We start from the raw sequence: 20,373 nt of genomic DNA on the forward strand, positions 1-20,373 counted from the left end.
GGTCTCTACCATTTTTCGCCACTCTTCACGGTTCTGAGCGTCTTGTTGCCATTTCTTGGATATTCGTTTAATGTCGTCCATCCAGTGTGCTGGTGGTCGTCCTCTGCTGCGTTTGTCTTTTCTTGGGCGCCAGTTAAGTAGTTTTCTGGTCCATCTTGAGTCTTTCAGTCTCGCTATGTGACCTGCCTAATTCCATTTCAGCTTGGCTATAAGTTCGACGACATCAGTGATGCATGTTCTTTTCCTCAGGTCTTGGTTCCTTATTTTGTCTTTTTTTGTCACGCCAAGGATAGATCTTTCCATGCGCCTTTGTGCCACTTGCATTTTTAGTGCTGTTGTTTTTGTGAGCGTGAGAGTTTCTGCTCCGTGTGTCATAATAGGAAGAACACATTGGTCAAAAAATGCCTTCAGTTTCATAGCTATCGGGATGTTGCTCTTAAAGATGTATCTTAGTGAACCATACGCCGCCCAAGCAAATGTTATTCGTCGTTGGAATTCACAGGTCTGATTATCCTTGCTTATTCTGATTTCATGACCGGAGATATATGTACTTTTCTGTCAATCCTACCACTTGATTTTGGATGGTTAGGTGTTCGCTGGGAACTAAATTTGAGATAAATTTTTTCTTACTGATGTTCATTTTTAGACCTATTGTTGAAGATACGTGTTCTAATTCTTGTAACATTTGTTGTGCTTCACCCAAATCTTCGGTAATAGAGTAATAGTACTATATCGTCGGCAAAACGCAGATGATTGAGCATTTCCCCGTCTATTTTCTTTTGAATGAAATATTTGAAATTATATAATTAATTATCTTTTTTTACCCCTGTAATTTATTAAAATAAACATAGAAGTTTTCAGGGACTTTCGGCCCTCGCACAGTGGTGAATTTCGCCAAAAACCTGGCCAAAATGTAAAAATCTAAATTTAAAAGTATACCCTGAGAAATTTTATACGAACCTTGCTCTGTAGGTTTTGAAAATCATAAACGGCCGTTAAGGGCAGAACAATACAAGCAGATCATGCATGGGCGCCCATCTAAAAATTTTTTAGGGGAGGGACCAGACGTGAAGGTGTTGCACATTACATTTTGTATACTATGGATGACAATATATTATAGTTTAAAGCAACAGAAAAGCTAGGGGGCCGTGGCCATGCCCATGGGCATATGAGATCATATATTTATATTAGTGTAAAGTTGTGATTGAACGACAGCGGACCAAATAAAAAATAAGTGTGTTATACAATAATATTGGGGCATTGTTTGGTTTTCATTTAGAACTATATACGTGTATTATTTTGTTAGTTTATAGTGGATGCTGTCTGGAGGTAAGTGGAGTATTTTAATATACTTTTTAGACTTTTTTTTCGTAAAATAGACTTTATTTATAACATGTTTGCAAATTGGAAAAAATTTTCAATCGTTTTAAGTTTTCCAAGTTTTAAAAAGGGAAAAGTAAAAAAGTCTACTTCGCTCAGCAAAGATATTTTGTTTAATACAGTAAAACCTGCCATATCCGGATCAATGTGGCGACAGACCGATCCGGATATCAAGACCACTACTTCTTTTATAGTCTCTGAAACGTTTTCTCCTTCATACATTCCAGTAATCAACGCCGTCAATAACTTTCGTCGATAGACACGTTTTATAGATTCTATACTACATTAGTTCGCTATCTTTTAGTTCTTCTTTTAGTGCGTTGTCCAACAGCAGGACTGCCTTTCTCGGTAGATCCGGACGGCGCAGAACCGTCCGGATATGACAGGTCCGGATATGGCAGGTTGTACTGTAGTTCAAAATGTATATAAATATTCCTCAAAAAATCATCTGCAGCCAAATGCATCCTTAGCGGAATTTTTCATTTTAAAAAAATATATAACATGCTGGAGAATTTGTACATGAAAAGACTTTAATGTTATATGGTCAGTTAATAAAGTAAGAACAAAATATGAAGCATCTGATCCAGTAAATTTACACAAGAGCCGCCGTTTTTTGTTATTTTTTTTTTGCTTTCTTCTTCTTTTTCTAAATCTTTACGTTTTTTTACTCTTATGTATAATCCTGTTTTTGCTTCGTTACTTTTATATTTTTTAATAATTTTGGTCGTGTGAGCCAAACATTTTAATTTCTTAAAAATGAAATGCATAAACGAAACTTTGTGTTAGGAAGCCACACATTGGTAGGTAATAATTATAATTAATCGGATCCATTTACAAAACAATTAAGATGCATTAAGAATTGACCTACCTATTTTTGGCTTCCTAATATAAAGTATCGTTTATGCATTTTATTTAAAAAAAAGGCAAAATGTTTGGACTCACAAGACCAAAATTATTAAAAAATATAAAAAGAAGTAAACAAAAGATAGACCTATACATAAAGGTAAAATGACTTATAGATTAAAAAAAAGAAGAAAGCAAAAAAAAAATAACAAAAAACTGCGGTTCTTGTGTAAAAAAACTGTAAATTTACTGGATCAGCTGCTTCATATTTTGTTCTTACTTTATTAACTGACCATAACATTAAAGTCTCTTAAAGTAGAAATTCTCCAGCATGTTACAGTTTTTTTTAAATGAAGAATTCCGCTAAGTTTGCAACTTGTTGCAGATGATTTCTTGAGAAATATTTATATACATAGTGAATTATTTATTAAGCAAAAAATATTTGCTGACCAAAGCTGACTTTTTTACTTTTCCCATTTTGAAACTTGGTAAACAGAAAACGATTGAAGATTCTTGCCATCATTTTGTAATATGTTGTACATAAAGTTTATGTTAGCAAAAAGAATCTAAAAAGTATATTGAAATACTCCACTTACCTCAAGAAATAGCATCCACTATAAAATAACAAAATAATACACGTCTATAATTTTAAACGAAAACGTAACAATGCCTCAATTGTATATCACACTTTAATTTTATTCGGTCCGCTTTCGTTCAATACCAACTTTACACTAATATAAATATGTAATATGCTTGTATTGTTCTACCCTCAACGGCCGTTTATGATTATCCGAAACCTACAGAGCAAGATTCATATAAAATTTCTCGGAATATATAAACTTAAATTGTTGCATTTTGGCCAGGTTTTCGGCAAAATTCACCACTGTGCCTCGGTACTAATGTAATCTTTCATTCTGCCTTTAAATTTTTTAAAAATACTTATTAGTTTTCTCATGACTCGAAAAAAATGAATGCATTTAAATAGCATTGGACCAATATTTTGCGCCTACCCCCTTAATAATAAACAATTTTTAAACGAGTAGAGAGTTTCATAAAATGTTTACAGACAATTCAAAAAATGGGACAGTTTATAAGCATTTGGTTTCAAGGAGGAAATGTGCGTGATTATAAAAGGAGCTTTTTTTAGTTATGGTTTTATGTAGATTTTCTAATATACGTTTAAAATGTTGCCATTTCATGGCAATAGCTTGACAGGAAAACTGTAGATATGTAAAACGTTTGTACAAAATTGATTATTTAATATTTAATTTAATTTATAATTAAGTTTCTTCATCTTCTGCCATCATTTGTTCAATAAGACGTTTTCTTTCTTCGGCTTGTCGCAATTTGGTTAAAGTAATACTTTCAAAATCTGATTCTTTTACCAAAGAACTCCCACTTAGATTCTTTTGAGGTGGTCCACCCAACCATTCCAATTTTAAAGGATTGTGAGGCAGTCCCACTTCCAGATCCACAGCCATTTCCTAAAATCAAACAATAGAATCACACAACTGGTTAAAAAAGAAAACAATGGACGGACTTACAACTAGACAGCTTCGAAGTAGTATAAACATAAATATTTTGGAAAACTAGCTAACAGGACCACACATAGTACAAATACTAGGACCAAAGAAACCAAACAAAGGAAGGATAAAATCATAGGTGAAAACAGAATAAGGAACAGAAAAGAATAAAGTAAGTAATAAGACTAAGTAAAACTAAGTAAAATAAGACTAAGTAAAGTAAAGTAAGACTAAGTAAAAAATAGATAGGACAGGATTATATGGGTACATATTGTTACATATAGTTTGTCTAATTTACTTATCGTTGCACGTCATTATCTATGTCAGAGATCTAAATTGACATTGTTGCCGAAGTATAAAAAAATCCTGAATCCATTTTAAATAAAATAGATCACATAATTATTGCAAATTTGGATTATACAACAAAACAAATTAATATTCAATGTAAATAAATAAAAACATTAGAAATAGAAAACTAGAATTAAGTTTTAATATAATCTTACCTTAAAGTAAATAATAAAAACAATAAATATAATAAAACAAATACTTAGAGTAAAGAATAAAAACAAATCTAAAGTGTCAATACCGCCACTGTCAAATAAATGTTAACAATGTATGCCAAAATGTCACCTTCGTTCGATTATAGTTACAGTGTGTTCCGAACAAATGTGCTTCATAAAAACGCTTTATAATCCATTTATACAAATTAAACGAAACATATTATTGTGTATTTATTTAAGTTAACATAAATAGAAATTTTCAAATATTATTTCTACGCTTCTTCTTCTTCTTTAGTCTTCACTAATTCAACTTTGGACATAGGCCTCCCCCAATTCAATCCAGTGTTGTCTATTTTGCGCCACCTGTTTCCAGTTGTGTCCTCTCAACTTCTTTATGTCATCGGCCCATCTCATTTGTGGCCTTCCTCTACTTCGTCTTCCTAACCACGGTCTCATTGTTGTATTTCGTGATTCCATCTTTTATCCTTCAGTCGGGCATTGTGTCCTGCGAAGCTCCATTTTAATTTGGCAGCATGTTCTCCTGCATCTTTTACTTTGGTTTTGCTTCTAATCCATGTATTTGTTTTTTGTCTATGAGCCTCACCCCGAGCATTGATCTTTCCATCGCTCTCTGTGCCTTTACTATTTTATCCATATTGGCCTTGGTGAGTGTCCACGTCTGTCAACCATACGTAAGTATAGGGAGGATACACTGATCGTAAACTCTGGTTCTCAAATATTGTTCTATTTTAGTATTTTTCAAGATCCAACTCAGTATTATATTGAGATCATTGTGGCAACTCTCTCGATGACAATTTGGCGACAACCTCAAAATTGATAACTCATTTCGGCTGACATAACTAAACGTCAAAATATGACAATGTAATAGCTAAATATTTTTGGCCCAGGGGAATGGGAAATATGTTCAGGGAAATATCAATGGGAAAATAGATAGTATTTTAAAAAGTAAAGTTAAATTATTAACTCATTAATCATAAACTTTGTTTTTGATCTATTTATGGACAGCCTTGCTTTAACACTCAGTTATTCTATTCATTCTAACAGCTCTATTGCACCAAACACTCGTACTCAAACAGAAGCTTCAACTAACACAGGTTAGCGCAGTTGCCACAATTCTCTCAATGTATATTCCCTATGTCCAGCTGTACGATTTACGTACTGTATAATAAAATATGTCTAGTGGCTGTAATTCCAGTGTACTCGGCAAAAGGATTCTAAAAAAGAACACACCTACCGCCTAAATATTTCGTGTTGGTATCATGTGACGTCACGGGCTATGACGCGGATGACGTGCAACGGTAGGTGAATTAGATGGAGTAGACCTGGACCTGGAGTAGATCCTGTATTCATTTTAGACTGAATACAGGAGAACAAAATATTATTATCCGGTTATATTTATTTGAGAAAAATGCGATAAGCAGCACTATGACCGGTGAATAACAGGATAGTACCGACCTACATGAAACATAATATGGTATATTTTATAAGAAATTGGTTCTATAAAGTTGTATTGTTATAAACAAAGCTTAATTTTATGTCTTGATGATTTTGTGTAAGTTTAAATTACTTATATCATATTTCTGCAATGCATTTTCTATAAGATGTTCAAACAATAATTGGTTTGTATACAAAAACTAATTAATAATTGAGCGAACGGTAGGTAGTGAAAGATAAAAAAATATATACTTATATAAATAATTTATAAAACCTTGAAGTAAAAGTTAAAAGTTTATCTATTCAACACTTACTTACATTATTATTTTCTCTTAAGAACTGATTTTCAAAGATATAGATATTGCAACAATAAAAGTGTTCATAATAAGACCACGTTTTTCTTAAAAAATTGAAGCAGTAGTTTGGTGTTGAACATATGTTGATAATCCCTACACCTGATTATGTAAGAAAATATTCCGGGTAAGCTCAGTATTGAGAGAAAGTTCTCTTGGTATTACACTTCGTCACTTTCTTCCTCTGAATCACTGTTCTCCACATTGATAATAATTTTATTTATAACAGGAATGTTTTTAAGATATTCTTTTTCGATATTTTTTACGTGCTCTGTTACTTTCTTTTAGTTATCCTCAGAGATATTTTTAAATTCAGAATATATTAGTTTCACGACAGTGTTATAACATTTTGGACTTACATTTTTTTGTTTCACATTATATTTCAGTTGAGACCATAACAACTCTATTGGATTTAAAACGCAGTAATATGGTGGTAGTCTTAAAGTTGTATGTCCATTTTTACTTGCTGCATCATCAATAATATATTCCTTTTTCCTTTACAAATAATTTTGTATTAAGTACCTCTACTAATTGGTCTTTAGTGTACCATTCTTTAAAATATAAATCTTGTGATAATAAAAAATCTTGCAATTCATCCTTTCTAGAGTATTTATTCGGAATTTTTTTAAGTTGTCTAGAATGATATGATGCATTATCTAAAACAATAACACTGTTGTCTGCTAAATTTGGTAATAAGTTATTTTTAAACCACGATTCGAAAAGTTCACCCGTAATATCTTGATGATAGTCCAAACAACTGTCTTTAATGTCTTTTGCACTTAATAGTAAGCCATCGGTTACCCAACCATCTTCCCCTCCACAATGTAAAATGCATATTCGTTTGCCCCTGGAAGGTGGTACATTAACTTTGCACTTTACATTGTCATTACTCCAACCTTTGCCAATTGTTTCGTTAGTGTCAAACCACGTTTCATCTAAGTAATAAATTTTTCTTCCGCTATTTCTGTACTCGGTTATCTTTTCCAAATATTCATTACGCCATTTTATTAAACGGGCACTTTCCATTATAGTATGTCGTTTATTGATTGTTTTATACTTAAAACCATTTGATAGTAAAAATTTTCTTAAAGTTGATTTACAGCAATTAATAATATTTTGGTTAAGTGTGGGTATAATTACCTGCAAACATATTATAAATGGTTTCTGAAATGGGACCTAAAAGATGTTGCTCAATAGATCGATGTAGTCCAAAGTCGCTCCTTTTTTGTCTATTTGTAATGCCCTCCTTTATAGTTCGATATACTATATATTAGCAGCACATGAAACTTTTGTTAAAGCCGCAGTTTTTAAAACACTCTTGTGCTGTTCCAGTTCTTCACATAATCCATTAAACACATTTAACACAATTTCTTTAGTGTCTTTGGATAAATGTTTTTTTTCTGGCTTTTTAATAGTTCCTCTACTTGGTCCAGCAACATTTTCAGGATTATTTGGTGGTAGAACTTCCTCATTTTCTTCAACAATTTCTACTTCATTATTCTTAACAAGTTCTAATGCACTATTCTCCCATGGACGCCACATTTTTATTTACTTAATATTTTTCTGATAGCGAAATCGTCACTAATAAATGCGTGCTCTCTTTACAGAGTTTAAACTAAAAATTATATGTATAACAATACCGAAAGCCATATCACTCTTGTTATTGGTCGTTCAGAATTTCATGGAAATTTAAAAACCTTTGTCAGCACAGCGCAGGGCTGTGACAAGAACCCGTCAATCGAGTAAGAGGAGTCATAAACTCATAAACTTTTATTGATAGGTATAAAAAGGAGCTTACATCGGCAACTTTTAGCAGCAGCGTAAATAAAAACATTATTGTGATTAAAGATAAAAACATTATTTTGATTAAATAGACCTAATAGTTATAATTATTTAAATATAATATATTATTTATAATTGTACCTAATGAAATTATATTTTACAGTACTTATTTTTGCGTTTTTCTGACTACTATCCTGTAACAAGGCAAAATATTAAAGAGGAACTATTAAAGCAGATGTCATTTGATCTAAGCACATGGATATTTTGTTCGGTATACCCTTAGAGGATGGAAAATTTTACACCACCCTCTAAATACCACTTGTACACCAATTCGTCTATCTCTTTAAATTTCTCATTTATCAGTAACCGGACAATAACATACTGTCGATTTGTGCACCTTAAGATAAACCAACAGCACAGAGCAAACTTTTTCTGTAATCAACTTGAGAAAAAAAAGGTTGTAGCTCAACTAGCTAAAACAGCTCAAATATTGAGAAAACAAAGGTTGTTACAAATACTTACAGCTGCAGCTTTATCCTTAAATTCAACTAGTGCACTCCCTTTTTTCTTTGGTGACATTACTAATGCCTGGATGTCTCCATACTACAAAATAAAAGTAATATAAGTCTACAATTTTATGATTTAAATAATTATTATTCAAATGAAAAACAAAAACATTCTTTTGTTATACAGTATGGTGCAAATGAACAAGCAATAAATTCATTTTTTTGTGAATCGGCGATTTTGGAAATAAATCCCGGAACAGGTCGATTTTTATTTTTAAATTATGATTTTTTGGCATATACATCATAGGTACTAGTGACGTCATCCATCTGGGCGTGATGACGTAATTGATGATTTTTTTAAATGAGAATAGGGGCCATGTGCTAGATCATTTGAAAGGATAGTAAATTCTCTATTCAGTAATATGAACATTAAGAGCATAGGCGCAAAATTTGCATGTAATTTTTTCGAATCCTGAAAAAACTAATAAATATTTTTCAAAAATGTTAACGCAGATTGAAAGATTGCATTATTTTCGAGGGCCCAAAGTCCCTCAGAAAAAACAAAATGTTTCTTTTGAATAAGATATTTGAAATTAAAAATTACACTCAACTTTCTCTTTTTTTTTTTTCACCCCTGTAACTTATTTAAATAAACATTAGAGGTTTTCAGGGACTTTCAGCCCTCGGTAATAATGTAATATTTTATTCTGCGATTAAATTTTTCAAAAATACTAATTAGTTTTTTCAAAATTCGAAAAAAATGAATACATTTAAAATGCATTACAAGCTAATTTTGTGCCTGTCCCTGTCCCCTTAACATACTTATTTATAGAGGTGCCCAAAAAAATTTTATTAAATTGAATGAGACAAATAGAATGTAATTTATTTAATTCAAAATACATTCTACTGCTGTCAGAAAACAGAAAAAATGTTTATTTGTCCAAATTATTAGACACACTATTAAGATTTTATAAAAAAATGTTAATTAAGAGGTGATACTAAATAGGTTTCTTCTATGTACCAGACACAATGTATGTTGTTTGGTTGTCCATTTAATTGTCTATATTTTATCAATGTATTTATTGACTCTTGAAAGAAAACAAAAATATCGACAATTAAATGTTAATATTTTGTTGAGCCAGCTTTAGCCGCTATTAGAGTTTTAATTCTATGCATCGTACTATCTCTAATTGACAATAATTAAATTTATAGTATACACGGTCATGGTCATTAATAATGACATTACTTTATCAGAATTATATAATGATCGTGTAAGGTTGAAAAAGTTGGAATGACGAACAGTAATGGTGCGAATCCGGATTTTGTAATTTTGGCACATCATTACTGTAAGCGGGAGGTGATACTGTCATCCTGTATGATGCGGTGAATCACTACCACATCATTATTCAGTGCATCTGTCTGGGAAAGTATGCAGTACTTATTTAAATATTTTTTATTGTATCTAAAAAAGTATTCTTCTAAAATTTACTTAACATTATTGGAAAGTAGGCGAAGAAGAATTTAAATACTGAATGATAAACTAGTTCTATAAACTATACAGCGTCAGTGAACAAATGGTAGAATGCTCACGTGCCACGCGGCCGGTCAAAGCTCGATTCCCGGCCGATGCACACTTTTTGATTTAGATAATCAATTACTTAACATGTAGATTTTTGTTTTAATTTTAATAGAGTAGCTAGTAGCACCAATTTGACACTTGAATTACTTGGTCTCTTGATCTTGTAGGCATTAGCTATTTTTTTCGAGATAATGCAAAATGTAATCTTCACTACAATCAATTGTGGCTTAATCCAATAGAAAATAATATTTACCTTAACGACGTTCTACACCTTCGGCAAAGAATTCAGGATTTGCATGAAATTTTGCATAGTATGTTATAGTTTACTTCAAAAAACTAAGACTTGATTTTATTAAAATTGTTTTACCGTGCCGTTTAATTACTATTAAGGTTCAAAGTTAAGTTTTAACATGGGCTCTTATGGGAATTCTTAAAAAGTTAATAACTTTTGACCCAAATTTACGACTTTTAATTATTTGTGCTTAAATTAAAGGTTTTTTTGTAAGGAATAACATATTAAAAAATGAGGATTGTTTACCGTACCATTATTAAATAAAAGTGATAATACTCCTTCGAAAATACTGTTTCGCTCTTAAAAAGTTAATAACTTTTGACCCAAATTTACGATTTTTAATCTTTGTGCTTAAATTAAAGGTTTTTTTGTAAGGAATAACATATTAAAAAATGAGGATTGTTTACCGTACCATTATTAAATAAAAGTGATAATACTCCTTCGAAAATACTGTTTCGCTCTTAAAAAGTTAATAACTTTTGACCCAAATTTACGATTTTTAATTATTTCTGCTTAAATTAAAGGTTTTTTTGTAAGGAATAACATATTAAAAAATTAGGATTGTTTACCGTACCATTATTAAATAAAAGTGATAATACTCCTTCGAAAATACTGTTTCGCTCTTAAAAAGTTAATAACTTTTGACCCAAATTTACGATTTTTAATCTTTGTGCTTAAATTAAAGGTTTTTTTGTAAGGAATAACATATTAAAAAATGAGGATTGTTTACCGTACCATTATTAAATAAAAGTGATAATACTCCTTCGAAAATACTGTTTCGCTCTTAAAAAGTTAATAACTTTTGACCCAAATTTACGATTTTTAATTATTTGTGCTTAAATTAAAGGTTTTTTTGTAAAAAATAACATAATAAAACATGAGGATTGTTTACCTTACCATTATTAAATAAAAGTGAAAATACTGTTTCGCTTGCATAGAAGTTTCCCCCCTTTTCCTCTGAGAGGCATACCCCGCAACGAAGGTGTAGAACGTCGTTAAACATGCCACAAGAAGAGTGTTTCAGAACCTCTTTATAAAGAATATTTTTCCTCAAAATAAAAAAAAATTGTGCCGAAACCATGAATTGAACTAGGACCTTTAGACCTTCAGCCGAATGCTCTCCCAACTGAGCTATTTTGGCTGTTACTTAGTAAAAAAATATGCCATTCATATTATTATTTTATTATTTCTGACTTGGTAAAACAAAGACCACAAAAATATACTGAAGAAAAATAATGACAGTAATAATGATTGTGTAAGGTTGAAGAGTAATAATAATATGGAATGATGTGAATTTCGAAAGTAATGTCATTATTAATGATCGTGTCTAACAGTATGACCTCTATTCTCATATAAAAAAATCATCGATTATGTCATCACGCTTAGATGTATGATGTCACTAGTATGATATATATGCCAAAAAATCATAATTTAAAAATAAAAATCGACTTGTTTCGGGATTTATTTCTAAAATCACCCATTCACAAAAAAATGAATTTATTTTTTTCATTTGCACCATACTGTGTATTCATTCCTTTTGTCCTTAATATATATTTGTGTTGAGTTTCATACATACAGGAATTCAAAATATTAATATTTTCCCGCTACCGGTAAAACAATACATATATATTATGTTGTAAATTATGATATACAGATATAACGAATTAATATTTCAAAAACTACTTCGGGTTTCGCTAGTGCATACACTATTTCTTCCAGACCTCTACCCCACTTCCATACCTACTACTAACCACCAGACTGACTAAGAATATAAATAATATAAATATGAAGAGTATATCTCAATTATTTATATAGTAGTAATAAATATTGCTTATATTCTTTACTTTCAATTTGTATGGTCAATTAGCTGTATATTTGTCAATATAATGTTTTAACTTAACGTTACATGTTAACGAGGGCGTTTATTTCTTATTAAGACCTTCTTGGATAAATATTAAAGTCTAATACACTCGCAGAGGAAAAATAAGGAATTGAAAGACATTAAGAAAATACATTACACAAATATACTTACTTTTGATAGAAATCTTGTTAACATTTCTTGGTTGTATCCTCCATTGTTACTATCATGTTTATCAGCTGACCATTTTATTTTTATCCTGTGCTTAGACCCATCCCAGTATTGTGGATTGGATTTTTCTTTCTGTAGCTGCTGTTTTACTATTTCTATTTCCTCCTGCACTTGCTTTGATCCTTCTTTTCTTAGTCTTTCTATTTCAGCCTAAAGTCAACAAACAATTACCAGATAAATAAAATAAATAACAATATGTATCATTAAGTGTGCAGTGCAGTGTGACATTACTTATTGATAAGGATAGAAAAATTAAACCAATTACTTTAATAAAAATGGTATACATTTTTATTTTATAGTCGTATTACTCCGTAGAGTAACTAGGTGCATTTTCCGTTGGAACTTTACCAAGTTGCAGACGGGGGATGTGGATTGCATAGTGTAGAATTCCTTCCCTTTGTCTTCACTGCAGCATCCATTTGGCTTGCAAATTGTAGAAGCCTTGGAGGTGTCACCAGGAAAGTGTACCAATAAGTTTTTCAATTTAAAAATCTTTTAGTAATATTTTTAATATTTTCAATATTATTAATGTTGCTACAGTAAAACCTCCGTTAACCGAAACAATTGGGGGAAGGCCGTTTCGGATAACAAGAATTTCGGTTAAAAATAACATTGTTTTTTGTATTCTTTTTGTATCAAATTACATGGTATTGGAGAAATATAGCTGCAAAACATCGCTGTCAAAAGAAAACACAAAAGAACATAGATTAAAAAAAACACTCTAAACATGTTAATTTTCCTTAATTGTATAGCTTTTTTAAATTCACTTTTTATTGACGAAATTATTAAAACTGTTAGCCATTTCGGTTAAACGATGTTTCGGTTAACGGAGGTTTTACTGTACATATTAGGATTGAAAAACTTCATCTTTCAACTGCCAGATGACGCTAGTCACCTACCCTATTTGTTTCAGTTGCAATGTGTGGGAAAAGCTCTCGGTGCTGGTCAGTTAGGATATGGAGAACAATGCGCTCTCTCCGATGAGATTCCAATACGAATCGAAAATCGCGATTCAGAGAGCTGGATTGCACTCCGTATTCTAATTGAAAAGTAAGATTGCTTTGCCTTCGCATTGCAACTGAATAAAAATGGTATACATTTTTATTTTAAACCAATTACCTTTAATAGCTCATCAGCACTTTTTTGCCTGGATCCCTGTTTTTCTCTATATTCTAAGTCTTCTTTCAATTTTCTCCTCTTGCTGTCCAACTCTTTATGTCTCAAAGCAGCCTCCTTTTTAGCTTTAAGTACTCTATCATAGGCAGCTCTTGCTGACTCATCAGTTAAGATTTCTAATGCTTTTGATAATTCATGAAACTTTTTTGCAGCATTTGGATCATCTGGATTTTTATCTGGATGGCATTGTAAGGCTTGTTTTCTATATACTTTTTTTATCTGAAAAAGGTAAATGAATAATTGGAAAAAATTTTCAACTGCATACAAAATAATTTTTAGAGATTTACAAGGAAATGACACAAAAGAGTATGTAAGAGGTAGTAGAGAAAGAAGTAGAATACATTAAAGCTCTAGTTCTAATATTTATTGATTTTCACAAAGCCTTTGACAGTGTTGAGGTAAGTAAAATATTATAGGTGCTTAAAAAATGCAGGATAGATTGTAGGTATACGAAATTATTATACAAAATATACTATACCTACAGGCAACAACTACTGTCAAATTACATACTAACAGTGACTGCATAAAAATAGAACCGGAGTTAGACAAGGAGACCCAATGTCACCTAAACTTTTTAATACAATGCTAGTAAGGTGAAGTGGGGTAAGATAGTAAATGGGGCAAGTTCGTAATTGCTCTAAAACTATCATAAGATACATTCAATTGTACAAGTTAAGGAGTAGAAATCTGTACTGGATTAGTATGAAATGATTGACATAGGTGTCTCTCACTCAGAAATAATTCTTCCATTGTTTTGCCATTTATAAAATGTGAGTTCGTCAGTTCGTCTGCAGTACATATCTAACCTAGAGCTGTCGAACAAAGTGCCAGTATTTTACAGCAAATTTTGCGTCTTGTGCATTTAGTTTTGGTAAGTATTAAGAACATTGCTTAAAGTTTATGTTAAATAAATAAATTCTTTTGATTATTTGAAATTTACTAGAAAAAGCACAACTCTGGTCTTGCTCCGCAAATATTTCTGCACTGGGCAAGTTCGGAGCATGTGGTGGGGTAAGACAGGAGTTGTTTTTTGTGCAGTCAACTTTAAGCATTTTTTTGTATTCTTTATGGATTCTTGCTCAAATTATTTATAACTTTTTTAGATCCAAAATGGTTAGAAATTATGTTAGTAAAACGAACCGAAAAGCGTAATCAGCAGAAACATTTGAAGAAGCATTGATAGAAATCAGGACAGGCACATAAATGCCATGCAAAAAATATTCTTTATATCTAAATGTATAACTTTTAAACTAAGCAACTTATTATAATCTGGCAAAAAGCAATTTATAAATGACGGATTAGTACTTAATTCTGATTTTGTCCCATAACATATGAAGATAGATTTCAATGAGTTTTAAACAGCTGTTTACGGACTTGCCCCAAGTTCGGAATAGTTACTGTTTTTTCTAATTAAATATAAAAGTTGTAATTTCCAATGTAAATTGGTGTTTTCGGCAAGGCGAATTATAGAGTATTTATGTTACTCCACGTTGATACCATGAAAATGTTAAATATTTTAAATATAATTTACAAAAAACATATTAAAGTCAAACTCAACAAAAACCGGTCTGAACTTGCCCCACTCCTCTTTACGTGCTTTTAACAATTTGGATTGAATGACGAAGGGAATAAAAATAGATGGAGAATATCTAAACAAGTTTCAGTAACAAGTAATAATAGCTGAAGATCTAGATATGACAAGAGAGATGGTACAGGAACTCGTTATGACTATAGAAAATGTAGGGTTAAATATAAACATCTCGGAAAACAAAAATAATGGTAAATTTGGTACCAAACCAGAACATCAGTATTGGTGGGAAAAAAAATAGAACTTGTAGATGGATATAAATACCTGGGATATAGTCCATGTGGTAAGACCGCTCCCGTCTGGAAAAATTTCTGATTCGGTTTCTTTGTGGATTCCTATTCAAAAATGTCCCCTTTAAACAAATCTGAAGGGTGCCGGGCGGAATTTTTGGGCAGAAATTGTTTAAACAATTTTTTTAAACAAATACAAAAGATCACGATTTTTTGCTCTGGAACATATATTTTTAGGTTTTTTGGGTCATTCTAAATAAGAAAGGTAACTTGTAATTTTTCTTAAAAATTGATAGTTTCCGAGTTATAGGCGATTTAAAATCTGAAAAATGCGAAAATACGCAACTTCGAGGCTTAAAAACTCATATTTAAATTAGTATTTTTGAGGTTGCCAGATACTTAAATTGAAGATTAAACATTCAGCTTCAAGATTCTGAAGAGTGATTGCGTCTAACCTTAATTTAACCATTGTTTTTGAAGTTATTCTTCTTTAAGCGCGATTGAGAGTAAAATTTTATAATACTGCGCGCATGCGCACACGGACAGTATGTAGTTCGTTTCTAATCTTTCAAGATAGTATCTGTATCAGCGCAAATAAGTCATTAAAAGAATATATTAGTGTTTTTAGTAAATGTATTATTTAATATAATTTTTGTGTCTTTGAATTTCTCTTCTTCTGTAGTAAGATAATAAAATATGTAGGTATAACATTTTTATCACGATACCACTCAATCTATTTGTCACCGTGTTGTGTAATTATATCCGAAACTTACGTGTCAATTACAGGAGACTCAGTGGTCTAGTTGTTGAGCGTTCGGTCAGAGATCGAAAGGCCCCGGGTTCCAATCCTGGACGATTAATTTTTTTTATTTTTGGTTGTTTTAATAAAAATTTTTTGAAAGTGGTAGATAAGAAAGTTAGTTTAATATTTAAATAGAATACAAATAACCTGTTAAGTATATTTACTTCGTTAAAATTATATAATAGAAGAATAACTTCTTACGTACGTACAAAGTACACACACATTCTTTTTTTTTTTTTTAATTTTTAAATATGCATGTCCATCCGATTTTTTTGCCGGTGCGGCGCGCTCTATTTCAAAAATCTCCAATTTTCTTCGGAAAAATATTTTTTCTAGATTCTTTGGGACATTCTAAATAAAATAAGTTTCTTGACATTTTTCTCAAAAGTTAACAGTTTTAAAGTTAACAGTTATTTAAAATCCAAAAACGCGTTTTTTGGCATTTTTCGGATTTTAAATCGCTTATAACTTTAAAACTATTAACTTTTGCGAAAAATGTCAAGAAACTTATTTTATTTAGAATATCCCAAAAAATCTAGAAAAAATATTTTTCGGAGGTAAATAGGAAATTTTTGAAATAGAGCGAGCCTCACCAGCAAAAAAATCGGATAAACACGCATATTTAACAATTAAAAAACAACGGTATAAATTAAGGTTAGACACGATCACTCTTCAGAATCTTGAAGCTGAATGTTTAATCTTCAATTTAAGTATCTGGCAACCTCAAAAATACTAATTTAAATATGAGTTTTTAAGCCTCAAAGATGCGTATTTTCGCATTTTTCAGATTTTAAATCGCCTATAACTCGGAAACTATTAATTTTTAAGAAAAATTACAAGATACCTTTCTTATTTAGAATGACCCAAAAAATCGAAAAATATATGTTCCAGAGCAAAAAATCGTGATTTTTTGTATTTGTTTAAAAAAATTGTTTAAACAATTTCTGCCCAAAAATTCCGCCCAGCACCCTTCAGATTTGTTTAAAGGGGACATTTTTGAATAGGAACCCACAAAGAAACCGAATCAGAAATTTTTCCAAACGGGAGCGGCTCACCACATGGACTAATATGATTAGCAGAGCTATTCAGACTTATGAACTGAAAAGAAGAATCGATCTTGGGATGGCAGCATATGGAAAACTGAAAACTTTTAAACAGTCTTGACATACGGAACAGAAACACTTACCTTAACAAAAGCCTATGCTACCATACTAAGCATCACCCAGAGAAAAATGGTGCCATCCATGTTAGGAACAACTGTGAGAGAATAAAAAACAAAGAGATCAGGAGAAGAACCAAGGTAACAATATCATGGAAAGGATGGCCAGACTAAAAGGGTAATAAGCAGATGGGCGATGGACAAAGAGCATATTGAAATGGAGACCAAGGGAAGACAAGAGAAGCGTCGATTGACCACCTACAAGATGGACTGATGATTTAAGAAGGCTAAATAAAAACTAGATGCGAGTGGTGCAAGTTAGACAGGATTGGAAACAGGAGGAAGAGGCCTATGTTCAGCAGTAGACTTTTGAGGCTGGATGATGATTATGTAACAGGTAATAAATGGTAGTTTGTTGTCTTGGAAAAAGCTACAAAGGAATTTTCTTCTTCTTCTTCTTTTGCCCTTTAATTCGTCCAATTTTGAACATAGGCTTCCCCCAGTTTCCTCCATTCGCTTCTGTTTAGTGCTTTCTGTTTCCAGTGCGTTCCTCCTATCTTTTTAATGTCGTCTCCCCATCTCATCTGGGGTCGTCCTCTTGCTCTCTTTCCTGTCCATGGTCTCCATTGTTGTATCATGCTATTCCACCTATTGTCCGTTTGTCTAGCGTTATGACCTGCAAAGCTCCATTTTAGCCTGGCTATATGTTGGCCTGCGTCTTTGACTTTTGTTCTATTTCTGACCCAGTTGTTTTGCTTTTTGTCTGTCAATTTTACTCCTAACATTGCTCTCTCCATGGCTCTTTGTGTCTTCATTATTTTATCCATGTCTGCCTTGGTCAAGATCCATGTTTGGCATGTGTATGTGAGAATTGGGAGTATGCACTGGTCAAACACTCTTGTTTTTAAGTATTGTATTTTTTTATTCTTTAGGACCCATTTTAATTTTCCAAATCCTGCCCAGGCCAATCTGACCCTTCTTTTTACCTCCGCTGTTTGGTTTTCCTTATTTATTTTTATCATCTGTCCCAAATATATATAATCATTAACCTCTTCTATTGTGGTGTCGTTTAGTATTACATTTCTATTGTCTTATGTGTTTGTCATTGTTTTTGTTTTGGCAAAATTCATTTTTAGACCTATTTGTTCGGATTCATTTGCTAGTTCAGTTAGCATGGTTTGTAATTCTTCAAAACTTGATGCTATGACTACTACATCGTTTGCATATCTTAGGTTTTTTAGTTTCTTTCCATTTATGTTTATTCCCATGTTTGTCCATTCCATTGTTTTGAAAACATCCCTGTCGCACTCCTCTGTTAATTGGTATGGGTTTTGTGGTTTGTTCCAATTGTACTGTCATTGTTGCTTTCCTGTATATATTATGTATTAGCATTCTGTATCTGGAATCTATTCTACAGTTATTTATAGCTTTTTCTATTGCCCACATTTCCACGCTGTCAAATGCTTTTTCGTAGTCAATGAACGCTAAGTGCAGATCTATATGGTATTCGTTAGCTTTTTCTATTAGTGTCCTAATTGTTAGAAGATGGTCAGTGGTACTATATCCCTTTCGGAATCCTGCCTGCTCTACTGGTTGATACGAGTCCAATTTGTGTGTTAGCCTGTTGTTAATAATCCTCATGAATAGTTTATACGTTTGCGACAGCAGTGAGATGGGTCTGTAATTTTTTATGTCCTTTCTGTCGCCTTTCTTAAATAGCAGTATTGTAAGACTTTCGTTCCATTCGTCGGGTATTTCTCCTTTATGTAGACACTGATTAAACAGATTTCTTAATGTTTGTAAGATTTCTTCTTTCCCTTCTTTCAACATTTCAGCAAGGATTCCATCTGGTCCTGGTGCTTTGTTGTTCTTTAATTGTGATAGTGCTGCTTCTATTTCATAATTTTCTATTTTTGGTAATGTTTCTGAGTTTACATTCGTGATTGTTTTCTTGATATATTCCTGAGTGTTGAAGTTTGCGTCTTTCTTTGAGGTGTATAGTTCTTTATAAAACCTTTCTACTTCTTCTAATATCTTATCTTTTCTCCTCTCTTCCCGTCCTGTTTCATCCTTTATTGAAATGAGTAGTGGTTTCCCTAAATTTGGTCGTAAGTATTTTAGGCCCTTATTTCTCTCAATTACTTTCTCGATTTCATTTTCAGTGTGTTTTCTTAGATCCTGTCTGGTTTTTCTCCTAATTTATAAGGAATTTTACTCGAATTAAAATAAAGTGATATGTATATATTATTAGGATTAAGAAATCAACAACAAACGAATCTAAATGGGAACACTAAGGGACTTGGCTTTGTTTATTTGTAGAATAATTATTATGTGTTCAATATAATAGCATAATAGTAAATAAGATTATGGAACTTTAATTTTTCTAAGACAATTAATTAATATTTACCTCTGATATTGAACTGCCGATATCAATATTTAGCATTTCATACAAATCCATTTCTTCAATTTTTATGTCTCCCATTTTAAATTCTTATTAATTAATTTTGTATTCGATTAAATTTCAAATGTTTACGTACTTGCAATAACAAACTTTAACATAACCTACAAACGTCTTCTTCTTCTTATTGTTTTTGAGCTGTGTGACCTACAAATGTCACATTTCAAAGTCACAGCATATACAAACTTGTTGCCGTTGGAGAAAGAGAAACGCAATATTCTTCTTGTTAATGGTTCCTATGACATAAAAAATGTACATTCCTTTTTTGCAAATGCAAACTTATTATTTATAAAAAAATTCTTTAAAAAAGAATTACATAATCATAATGTGAAGAGAAGAGGTTCTTAAATCTTAAACTGTTTTTCTTGTGGCATGTTTAAATTACAATTATGTAATGTAAGAATAATGATAACATTTATATTTATTTTGGCATTTCGTTTACCCAAAAATCGTTTTCAAAAAAGCTTTAGAATAAAAATTGGAATTTTATCAATTACATGCAATTACTCAACCTGCTACCTAAACTCTAGCGACCTACTCTAGTCATTTAGATAATTGATAATTATAATTAATAAAGTAATTTCTACTAAGCTCCAACAGATTCAGTTATTGATAATTTACATTTAAAAAGGTTTTTATATAAAATATTATTTAAATC

General features: G+C 31.5%; 1 protein-coding gene across 1 annotated transcript; it reads right to left on the reverse strand.

The window, feature by feature from the left end:
- Positions 1–3,461: 3,461 nt before the first annotated feature.
- On the reverse strand, positions 3,462–19,838 carry LOC126881082 (dnaJ homolog subfamily C member 17). The gene is made up of 5 exons (XM_050645122.1): positions 19,665–19,838; positions 13,422–13,697; positions 12,246–12,452; positions 8,359–8,439; positions 3,462–3,707 (listed from the first exon to the last, which is right to left on the reverse strand). Exons 1-5 carry the CDS (start codon positions 19,737–19,739, stop codon positions 3,504–3,506), a joined length of 843 nt encoding a protein of 280 aa, XP_050501079.1. The 5' UTR covers positions 19,740–19,838; the 3' UTR covers positions 3,462–3,503.
- Positions 19,839–20,373: the final 535 nt, after the last annotated feature.

Source organism: Diabrotica virgifera, chromosome 3, assembly GCF_917563875.1.
Source record: "Diabrotica virgifera virgifera chromosome 3, PGI_DIABVI_V3a".
Taxonomy (NCBI): Eukaryota; Metazoa; Arthropoda; class Insecta; order Coleoptera; family Chrysomelidae; genus Diabrotica; species Diabrotica virgifera.